General features: G+C 39.6%; 1 protein-coding gene across 1 annotated transcript; it reads left to right on the top strand.

Moving 5' to 3' along the window:
* Positions 1–173: 173 nt before the first annotated feature.
* Positions 174–1,655, top strand: LOC128470981 (C3a anaphylatoxin chemotactic receptor-like). The gene has a single exon (XM_053452825.1). The coding sequence runs from the start codon at positions 237–239 to the stop codon at positions 1,491–1,493; it is 1,257 nt and encodes a 418-aa protein (XP_053308800.1). The 5' UTR covers positions 174–236; the 3' UTR covers positions 1,494–1,655.
* The last annotated feature ends 10,481 nt before the right edge of the window (positions 1,656–12,136 follow it).

The raw sequence follows: 12,136 nt of genomic DNA, 5'->3' as shown, positions 1-12,136 counted from the left end.
GAATGTGTATATATTTATATATGTATGTGACACTAGATGAAAGAAGAACTAACATTGTGGTGCTATAACTAATGTATAATTACTGTTTAATTACATGCCTATGTGCATGGCTAGCCGTGTCCCGTGTGAAGCTACCTTCCCAGAAGAGGAAAAGCTCCAGATAAACATATTCCAGTCTGCAGGGCCAAGATCTGTCTCGATTTCTAATTTTTTTCCTGTTCTTTCAGGTTTCAACCATGAGAACGGAGAATGTGTCCGTCCAATACGCCAGCTTTATATTACACATCCTCACCTGTGTCATCGGGGTGCTGGGCAACGCCGCTGTTATCTATGTTTATGGTTTTATAATGAAAAAAAATAAGTCTAAAATCTGGTTTCTGAACCTGGCCGTAGCGGATTTCGTCTTCGTCCTGTGCCTGCCGCTGAATGCCGTGGCAATATTTACGAGCAACTGGCCTTTCGGGCCCCACGTGTGTAAACTGTATCACTTCCTTTCTACATGTAACATGTATGTCAGTATATTCACAATTACCGCCTTAACTATCGACCGGCTCCTGTCGGTGGCCAAACCCATCTGGCATCATAGGTTCTTCTCCCGGCGGTTCTCTTACTGGATCTGTGCCTCCATTTGGGTGTTAACGGTACTGGCCAGCCTTCCGACATTATTTTTTAGTGTTGAATACAAGATGGCTGAACAAACGGAATGTAGACTGTTTGATATTGGACATATTAATAATGAGGTCAATATGGATCAAACACTTAGCGCTTCAGATGATAGTACGTTTCCTGAAAATCTCTGGATTTTTGATGAAAACCAAACAGAAATAAACAGTAGCCAATCAGTGAGTCCGGTTGGTGGGCCCAACTATTTTTTCAGTGGACCGTGGATGCCAGAGACAAACCTAACAGAACTGGATATGAACCAAACCTCAAGGGTTTTGGACATGAACGGAACAATACCTGAGTTACGTCTACTGCCTCTTGCTGTTATTCCAGAATGCTTTGACGGTGACTGTTTTACTAATGTGACCCACACGTTGTGGAATAGAATGGTGCATATAACAGAGAGTATTATCTTACCTCTTTTAGCCATCGGTTACATTATTCCTCTCTGCACAATCCTGATTTCCAATGTAATAATTATCTTGCAGGTTAGAAAATCCCAAAGAGAAAAGTCTCCTAGACTGTATCAGATTACAGTGACAGTGGTGGTGGTCTACTTCCTAACGTGGACACCACTGGTTGTAGGACAGCTCACGTTACTGGCGTGTGCTCGAAGTATGGACTTTGACCTAATGAGAAAAGTCTATATGATTTTGCCTTTACTATACAGCATTGCCTATACTAATAGCTGCTTAAACCCTATTATATATGCGCTGGTTGGTAAACAGGTTAGGAGAGCACTTAGAGAATTTGTTAGCTCCGTACGACAGAGCTCTTCCAGAAGTTCCCACAACAACCGAAGCAGTAAAGTTTCAAGCGGCTCAAAATGAAATATTGGACTTATTCATGAGATTCTGATTTTTTAGGCATTACCATTGAAAAATATCATGTTTCTCTTCTGTAGGCCTGAGACTTCTTGTGACTTATTGTGATTCATGTGAACTTCACAGCTGTATTCGGATGTATTACTGTAATAAACCTGCTTGCTTACCGGATAGTGGGTCATTGTCTACTTAACCTCAGAGAAAAACACTGAAGTGGGGGTAAGAAATAGTTTGTTGTACTCATATCGATTGTATGGAGCTGACTAATAAAAGTCATGATTTTTGCAATGGGTACCGGCACGTTGACTATAAAATAAAAACTCAACACCAAATCTGCAATATGAAATGGCTACAGTACACAATGTACTATAAATAATATTCATAAATAACATAAATAATATAAATAATATAACATATATAAAACATAATCATCCAAAAGGCTGTCAGTCCACCATACTCAGAACTGACGCTAGCCAAGGACAGAACTAGAGGGCCATATGCACCCAAACCAATGGTGCCTCAAATTTTTCCAGAAGTCTTATGTTGTGCAACTTTTTTCCTGTTACAAACTTATCTGCACACGGAATGCTTGGGCAAATGAAATTGTTTCAAGATAACTCTGACACAACTTTTTCCTTATGGCTAAGAAAACTCATCACCCACAGAGTCCCTTAATCCCTTCCTTCACTAGGCTACAACTCTCCTTTCCTCCCCCATTTAGTTCAGCTATAAATCAAATAAACAAAAGGGAAACACAGCATTGCAGGTATAGATCAACTGGTTAAGACATACAAACGCGTTACTTACAGGTACAGAGTAAATAAATAATACATAAAACCAGCTTTGCGGGTATAGATCTACTGAAAAATCACATGCAAACTCAGTATTGAAGGTAAAGATCAAATAAATAATGCAGGGAAGCTAGCGTTGTGTGTTCGGATTCATATAAACATGCGTTGTAACAAAAATGGTCTGTTTCATGTGTTTATATGGAGATGGCAAAATATGGATGGCAAAACCTCCGAACGTTGTTTAATTTCATTAATTCGTTTTCCTGTTGTAGATGAGTTATCCCTCCCTCTCACTCCCTCTGGGACAGTTGCCAGTAATGAGAAGATGTTACTTTTTCTGGGGTTAGGCAGTTTTAAACAAGCAATGATTAGCATTTTTGCAGTGTTCCCGGAAATTGTAGTTAGCAGCATTCAGTGTCCAATAAATCTAAGAGGTGCTGCTTATTAAGTATTAGCAAGTGCAAACTCCCCTGGAAAAAATCTACTGAAAGAGCCCCCTACCTCACTATCTCAGATACTGTCCTCCCCTTTCTTGACTCCCTGTCAATATGTGCGCTGCATCTGTTCAGAGAGATCAGAGGAGACCAGAAAACGTTCTATTGAACAGAAAATGTTGCAGTTTTCTTCCAAAACATGTGATGTGATGACCATAGAAAAAGGTTAGAATTTCACAAAACAGACATGGTTTACTGCAATTAATTTCATTTTACAGATACAGTCTTTGGAAAAATTATAGATTAGAATAATAGTAATTAATAATAGTAAAATATGGCGAGGAGATGAGCGCTGGACTAATGAAAGATACCTGTACAATTAAACAGCAAATGTATAAATCATATAGTATTTTGTAGAGCTTACAGAATTAATCATATAGGAGGATCAAACACTAAGCAATACTGATGATTACAGTTACTTTCTAGAAGATTCCTGGATTTTTGACGTAAACCAAGCAGAAATAACCAGTAACCAATCACTGAGCCCTGTTGGTGGACCAAACTATTTTTTCAGTGGACTTTGAATGCCAGAGACAAACCTAACAGAACCGGATATTAACCAAACCTCAAGGGTACTTGATGGAAACACTACAGGGGTTTTGGACATGAAAAAGACAATGTTTGGCAGTCCTAGACGCCCACAAAATACCTTTCCTTTTACCATCAGGCATCGACCATTAACCCCTGCAATGCTGCCTAGATAAGGTAGGCTAGATGGGGAAGGGACCAGGGAGATTCGTAAACGAAGACGAACACAAAGATTCTTCGTGGCGTGTGTCATTGTATACGTTTTGCCACCGCCGCCGCCATGTTTGTATGTTCAGTATTCAGGCTGAACAACGAAAACGCATCCTTCGTGTACAAATGCACAAGTCTATTTATTATCATTATATGTGATTTATATCGAGCCAGTAGTTTACGTGGCTATAACAATGAAGGGAAAATATAAAATTATTTTGTAAATTATTATTTATTGATTTACATCATATTGCGAAGCAATGCATAATCGGTAAACAGGATATAATACAGAAACAAAAGGAGTTTATAATCCAGAAGATAACCATAATATGAACAAACACGAAACATAGTGGTGCATGGGGGAGAAGAAGGACATCTTATGATCTTAGAGTCTGTTAGGAGGTTAAGGGGAATTGAGAAATAAGCCAAGGGAATGGTCGGTAAGGATGATTTCATGTGTTCGTCAATGAGAAAAGTGCTATTGAGTCTAGTGGAAAAATGGCTCCAGAGACCAGTGGGCTGGACAGGTTTTGAGCATGCCAGGACTCTTCTCTGCCACTTTGACCGTATCCCCTTCTAACATCCTACCTCCACGGTGGGAAAATCAGGAATGCGCTTGGAACAGAATATAGATAGAAAACCTTCCTGTGACCGTATCTCCTTTGGCTGAACTACATGTTGATACCGTACGATGGCCGCCATTGCCACACACTTCCCTTTTATGCTGCTCCAGATGCATATCTGGTGTTGTAATGTGTGGCCAGTGGCTGGATATGCTCACTGGCTCATTAGGCGAGCTGAACTTATGCCATCAGGTGCCTGCTGGCCATCACTGCCAGTCCGACACTGTGTTCATAAATTAAAATTATGATTATGCGCAGAAGTCAATGGCCTGGAAATAGCTTAATATCCCAATGTAAATGACACATCACTTAGTAAAGGGGCTACAGTAAGTGCTTATAGAAAAAACTAAGCATTAAAAATGAATAAACTCATCTTTCTTTTTTCTCTGTTAAGTGTCAATCTTCCCAAGTAATGCTTGTTAACTACAGGAAAGGCGATTTCTGAGTTATTCCATTAACCTCTCATCTCTAGGGATATAATTCACACTAATTAATTGAGGTGAAAGCGGATAAGTAGGAGAACATCTTGAACCAGGACCTCAGATGGTAGAAGAATTTTGTAAGCTTTGGTACGACTTCTCAGACGCAAGAACATCGTCAGTAGCTTCAAAGACTTAGGTAAGAAATTTAGGATATGATACTAATTTGACATTTTCAGGATCTGTAATTAAGTCTTTATTTATACGATTCGAATTTGCTAAGTTGTCAAGCTGTCAATTTTCAATGGTGTAGTTTAATAAAATTAATTGTCTGGTGGAGAATTTTTAGAATGCCATTCATTATGATAATTAGTTACCTTTAATTGAATAAAATATATATTTTAATTTTAACTGTAGACTTAAAAGGTTTTCAGGGGACAGAATCAAAGCCCTGTAATCATTGCAAATTTTGTATCAGACAAAAATAAATAAAATTTAATTAAATTAAAACTAATATATATATATTTATATATATTCAATATACAACTACATTTCAGCTGAAAATACTATACACAGATAATATTATCTCACACTTGTGTCTAGACATAAAAAGTAAGGTTAATTGTTAAAGAGTGTTAAACATGATATTTTGGAGTAATTTACTGGAATGGAGATAACTTTTATTTTTACATATTGGAAATAAATATACCGTATTTGCTCGATTATAAGACGACCCCCAAGATCTGAATATTAATTTAGGAAAAAGCCTCAATATAAGACGACCCTTTAGGAAAAAAGTTTTACCAGTAAATGTTAATTCATGTAAACTATGTAAACTATTTTTTTAATAAAAGCTACGATTGAGAAAAATATTTTGTTTTTAATTCCTTTTATTTTCCAACCTGGCTCCCAGTTATGCACATCTGCCCCCAGGCTTGTCACTCTGCCCCAGAAATGCCTTATACCCCTATATGCCACTGTGCCCCATGATATGCCTTTTAACCCTCTATATGCCACTGTGCCCCATGATATGCCTTTTGACCCCCTATGTGCCACTCTGCCTTCAGAAATGCCTTATACCCCTATATGCCACTCTGGCATTTAGGGGGTTAAAAGGCATATTATGGGGCAGAGTGGCATATAGGGAGGTATAAGGCATTTCAGGAGGCAGAGTGGTGTATAGAGGGTTAAAAGGCATTTCTGGAGGCAGAGTGGCATTAAGGGGGTTAAAAGGCATATCATAGAGCACTCTGCCTACAGAAATGCCTTATGCCCCCCATTTAACACCCCCCCAAAAAAAAAACTTACCGGTGCTTCTGCTGCAGCCGGAAGGAGGTGCGGTTAGCGGCGGGGGTTGTCTGCGTCCATCGCGCAGACCTTCCCCGGCTGTCAGAGAGAATTCCCCAAGCGGCACCAGAAGATCTGCAGTTCAGGTAAGGTGGGGGAGTTAATGAATGAATATATGTGTATGATAGCATGGATCCGTGTGTAGGGAGCACAGGGAGGGGGCACAGGGAGGCTGAAAGTGATGTGCATGTACTGGCTGCCTGAGCATGATAGGAGTACGATTGCTAACAATTGCTAGCAGCTAACATCAATCACACTCATATCATGCCCAGGCAGCCAGTGCAATAACTTTGTTATATAGTCTTATACATGGGAGCGTCTTATACTTGGGGAAATACGGTATTAATAATAATATTAATCGAAATGTAGGATTGTATAGATGTTAGCTCCCTTTTAAAACTCCTTAAATAAAACCAGGATATGATTATATCCCAGGTGCCTCTAGACGCAGATTTCCCCAATGCTCAAAATAATTACATTGAATAGAAAGCATTTAGAAGAAACACAGAAGCAGGAACTATAAAAAAAAAATAAGAATGGAATGATTACATACTTTCCAAGTTTCCCTGTTTAGAAAGGCTAGTCCCTTTTTCCTCCTCTGATGGCCCTCTTTTCTAGGAGAATGTTTGCTGGGTATGAGGGTTCTACAGCCATAAAAGTAACAATAATGTGTTTACCAACAAATCTGGAGACAAAATCCAGTAGGTCTCAGTAAAGCCCCACCCCCAGACCATACCCATAGCCACGCCCCCTAAAAGTGCCTCTCTTGTACTATTGTAATGTATGTGAACATGCTCTGAAATAGGTGGGTGGGGCTAAGTATAAACCACTCCCCTTTGTGATAGATCAGACTCTATTTCTATTTTTTTCCTGTTCTTTCAGGTTTCAGCCATGAGAACGGAGAATGTGTCCGTCCAATACGCCAGCTTTATATTACACATCCTCACCTGTGTCATCGGGGTGCTGGGCAACGCCACTGTTATGTATGTATGTGGTTTTATAATGAAAAAAAATAAGTCTAAAATCTGGTTTCTGAACCTGGCCGTAGCGGATTTCGTCTTCGTCCTGTGCCTGCCGCTGAATGCCGTGGCAATATTTACGAGCAACTGGCCTTTCGGGCCCCACGTGTGTAAACTGTATCACTTCCTTTCTACATGTAACATGTATGTCAGTATATTCACAATTACCGCCTTAACTATCGACCGGCTCCTGTCGGTGGCCAAACCCATCTGGCATCATAAGTTCTTCTCCCAGCGGTTCTCTTACTGGATCTGTGCCTTCATTTGGGTGTTAACGGTACTGGCCAGCCTTCCGGCATTAATTTTTAGTGTTGAATACAAGACGGTTAAACAAACGGAATGTAAACTGTTTGATATTGGACATATTAATAATGATGTCAATAAGGATCAGACACTTGATGACTACAGTACGTTTCTTGAAAATCCCTGGATTTATGACGAAATCATAACAGAAATAACCAGTAACCAATCACTGAGCCCTGTTGGTTGGCCAGACTATTTTTTCAGTGGGTTACGGATGCCAGAAACAAACCTAACAGAACCGGATATTAACCAAACTTCAAGGGGACTTGATGGAAACACTACAGGGGATTGGGGCTTGAGCAGGAAAATTTCTGACGATTTAGGTCGCCCATATTTTGTTGTTCCGTACATTTCATTAGGAATTCCAATTAAAGTTACAAAATACGTCAAAAAAGTTTTGATTGACGAGAACCTCGATGTATGGAATAGAATGGTACAAATTATAGAGAGTATTATCTTACCTCTTTTAGTCATCGGTTACATTATCCCTCTCTGCACAATCCTGATTTCCAATGTAATAATTATCTTCCGGGTTAGAAAATCCCAAAGACAAAAGTCTCCTAGACTGTATCAGATTACAGTGACGGTGGTGGTGGTCTACTTCCTAACGTGGACACCACTGGTTGTTGGGCAACTCATGTTACTGGCGTGTGCTCGAAGTATGGACTTTGACCTAATGATAAAAGTCTATATGATTTTGCCTTTACTATACAGCATTGGCTATACTAATAGCTGCTTAAACCCTTTTATATATGCGCTGGTTGGTAAACAGGTTAGGAGAGCACTTAGAGAATGTGTTAGCTCCGTACGACAGAGCTCTTCCAGGAGTTCCCCCAATAACCAGTAAAGTTTCAAGCGGCTCAAAATAAAATTTTGGACTTATTCATTAGATTCTGATAGTTTTCATGACAATACCATTGAAAAATATCATGTTTCTGTTCTGTAGGCCTAAGACTTATTGTGACTTTTTGTGATTCATGTGAACTTCACTGTGACAGGGCCAGGCTAGCTGGCTCATATGTCCGTGTAAAGTTTAGCCGGGTATATTTTATGTTGTGTTTATTGTGTAACCGGCCCAGAGACTGAATGTGGCTGCAGCTCTAGCCTTCAAAGGAACAATCAGGTAACCCGGCTGGGGCTCTTATTCGGCCAGCACAGCCCTGTTTGCCCAGACGGCACCCACACTATATTGTATTCCTTAATCCCCTCACCTGATACATCCCCTGTATACTGTTGGGATTTGTGATGGGATGTGGGTGATGGGATTGGGGGTTGGGTTCGGTGCACATTGAATTAAGGATATATATAAATTCTGCATGTTTGAACTAAAAGAGTTCTTGTTTTACTACGAATGGTGGTCTGGCTGATCCGAGGATAGCTGAGTGCTATCCATATGAGGGACTGACTGGTGATTCCTCAGCCCTCAAACTGGGGTACCCAGCCTTGGGTATGGTGACCCTGTAACATTCACAGCTGTATTCGGATGTATTACTGTAATAAACCTGCTTGCTTACCAGATAGTGGGTCATTGTCTACTTAACCTCAGACACCAAATCTGCAATATGGAATGGCTACAGTACAAAACGTACTATAAATAATATTCATAAAGTAACATAAATAATATGACCTAAATAATATAATATAACATATATAAAACATAATCATCCTAAAGGCTGTCAGTACACCATACTCAGAAGGAAGGCACTACCTATTAACCGCAAGTGTAACTGACGCTAGCCAAGGACAGAACTAGAGGGCCGTATGCACCCAAACCAATGGTGCCTCTAATTTTTGCAGAAGTCTTATGTTGTGCAACTTTTTTCCTGTTACAAACGTATCTGCACACTGAATGTTTGCGCAAATGAAATTGTTTCAAGATAACTCTCACACAACTTATTCCTTATGGCTAAGAAAACTCATCACCCACAGAGTCCCTTAATCCCTTCCTTCCTAGGCTACAACTCTCCTTTCCTCCCCCATTTAGTTCAGCTATAAATCAAATAAACAAAGGGAAACACAGCATTGCAGGTATAGATAAACTGGTTAAGACATACAAACGCGTTACTTACAGGTACAGAGTAAATAAATAATACATAAAACAAGCTTTGCGGGTATAGATCTACTGAAAAATCACATGCAAACTCTGTATTGAAGGTAAAGATCAAATAAATAATGCATGGAAGCTAGCGTTGTGTGTTCGGATTCATTTAAACATGCGTTCTAACAAAAATGGTCTGTTTCATGTGTTAATATGAATCTCTGATATGGAGATGGCAAAATATGGATGGCAAAACCTCTGAATGTTGTTTAATTTCATTCATTCACTTTCCTGTTGTAGATGAGTTATCTCTCCCTCTCACTACCTCTGGGACAGTTGACAGTAATGAGAAGATGTTACTTTTTCTGGGGTCAGGCAGGTATAAACAAGCAATGATTAGCATTTTTGTGGTTAGCAGCATTCAGTGTCCAATAAATCTAACAGGTGCTGCTTATTAAGTATTAGCAAATGCAAACTCCCCAGGAAACAATCTACTGAAAGAGCCCCCTACCTCAGATCTTGAAAAATCTCAACCAAAACCAAAATCTTAGAGGTGCTAAGATGAGGAAAAGAAAAATAAACATTTCAGTGGTTCTGTGCACTTCAAGTTACTTGTGCTGAGAGACTGTTCCACATATCCACCAACCCCTCAGCAAAGTAAATCTTTCTTACATTAGATTAACGTACACATCTCAGGGGAAGCATAATTAATATGCACATTACAATTAACCATTTCAGTGTCTGTGAGGAAAGCTGTGGATTAATTTATCTATACAGACAAGAAAGGATTACATTATAATTTAGGGCATCATCTACTGCAAGCACTATGTGTGTCCACTACACACACCACTACACACCACTCTCCTTTCTCCTGATGTTTTTCTTGGCAGCAGCACACTATCTCAGATGCTGACCTCCCCTCTCTTGACTCCCTGTCAATATGTGCTCTACATCTGTCCAGGGAGATCAGAGGAGACCAGAGAACGCTCTATTGAACAGAAAATGTAAATTGCTGTTTTCCTCCAAAACATGTGATGTGATGACCATAGAAAAAGGTTATACTTTCACAAAACAGACATGGTTTACTGCAATTAATTTCATTTTACATATACAGTCTTTGGAAAAATTATAGATTATAATAATAGTAATTAATTATAGTAATATATGTCGAGGAGATGAGCGCTGGACTAATGAAAGATACCTCTACAATTAAACAGCAAATGTATAAATCATTTAGTGTGTTGTAGAGCTTATAGAATTAATCATATAGGAGGATCAAACACTAAGCGGTACTGATGATTACAGTTACTTTCTAGAAGACTCCTGGATTTTTGACGTAAACCAAACAGAAATAACCAGTAACCAATGACTGAGCCCTGTTGGTGGACCAAACTATTTTTTCAGTGGACTATGGATACCAGAGACAAACCTAACAGAACCAGATATTAACCAAACCTCAGGGGGACTTGATGGAAACACTACAGGGGTTTTGAACGTGAAAAAGACAATGTTTAGCAGTCCTAGACGCCCACAAAATACCTTTCCGGAAATTCCATTTACATTAAACAAATACTTTCACAATGAACTTTTGACTGACAAGAAACCCTATTACCCTGCTTCAACCCTATTATATATGGGGTGGTTGGCAAGCAGGTTAGAAGCACCATACGGCAGAGCTGTTCCAGGAGTTCCCGTAAAATAATATTACTTTTCTGTTCTGGATCTTCCTGAAGATCTGAAGCTTATTGTCATTTCTGTGTTTCCTTGTATTAGTGTAATAAACCTGTTTGCTTACCAGATACTAGGTCATTCTCCACCAGAGAAAAACATAGAAAAAGGGCTAAGAAATATTTATTGGTACCCATCTAGATTAGTGAATGTGTGGGGCTGAACAATACAAGCCAAGATCTACCGGCTCGTCCTAAGTCGCCTTTCACCAGATCTGTAATATGAAATGGCCACAGTTTGTTTGTTGAAACTCAGTGACAAAATGAACTAGAAATAATATTCATAACGTAACAAAAATAATATAACATAAATAATTTAACGTAACATAATAAAACATAACCATACAAAATGCTTGCTCTAAAGAAATTAAACAAAAGTAGACAAAGGTATGGCACCATCAGTAAAACACCATACACAGCAGCACGGCACAACTTATTAACCACAAGCTCATAACTGATGCTTGCCAACTAGGGTGTCAATGCACCCAAACCGTGCTTAGACCTCCCGAATATAAAATAACAACCCACCAAATTTACAAAATATAAAAGAGGCCTCTCTTATACAGTGTGGATAAAAACACTTCCTCAATCACAGAACACCGGGCCACAACACAGACACGTCCTGTCCCGCAACGAGATCAGAACCCCGGTATGGGGTGAATACCCTTGAGGACCTGAAGACAATACCACTCCGTGGTATTGAACGTTTGAAACAGTGACAACCTAGTGGTGCTATCTAGTGTTGCGATAAATGGGGACCAGCGATTGAAAAGATATTTGACCTTGTTCTCCTTATGAAGGACAGCTTCAAGCCAGTCCATATGAAACAAAAATTGCAGTCGCGACAGAACCAGAGGACCAACGGAGGTTGAGGATCAATCCATTGGGACAATATTGCCCGTTTTGCCACTGCGGAAAGTATGAGCAAGAGAAATTTACCCCTCGCTACAGGTGGGGGAATGTGGTCAGGGAATATGCCAAAAATAGCCCATTCAACAGATATTACAAAACGAATGCCCAGAGTGTCGTTGATGTATGTTTGTAGGGCATCCCAAAATGGGGCAATAGAGCTGCAAGACCACAAGCCATGCAGAAGATCGGCCTCAGGTGATTGGCATTTTAAGCAACGAGAGTGATCCACGAAGCCCAT

The sequence above is a fragment of the Spea bombifrons genome, chromosome 13, assembly GCF_027358695.1.
Source record: "Spea bombifrons isolate aSpeBom1 chromosome 13, aSpeBom1.2.pri, whole genome shotgun sequence".
Lineage (NCBI taxonomy): Eukaryota > Metazoa > Chordata > Amphibia > Anura > Pelobatidae > Spea > Spea bombifrons.
The sequence above is the reverse complement of the archived record's forward strand: the minus strand, read 5'-3'. Positions and strand labels throughout refer to the sequence as shown.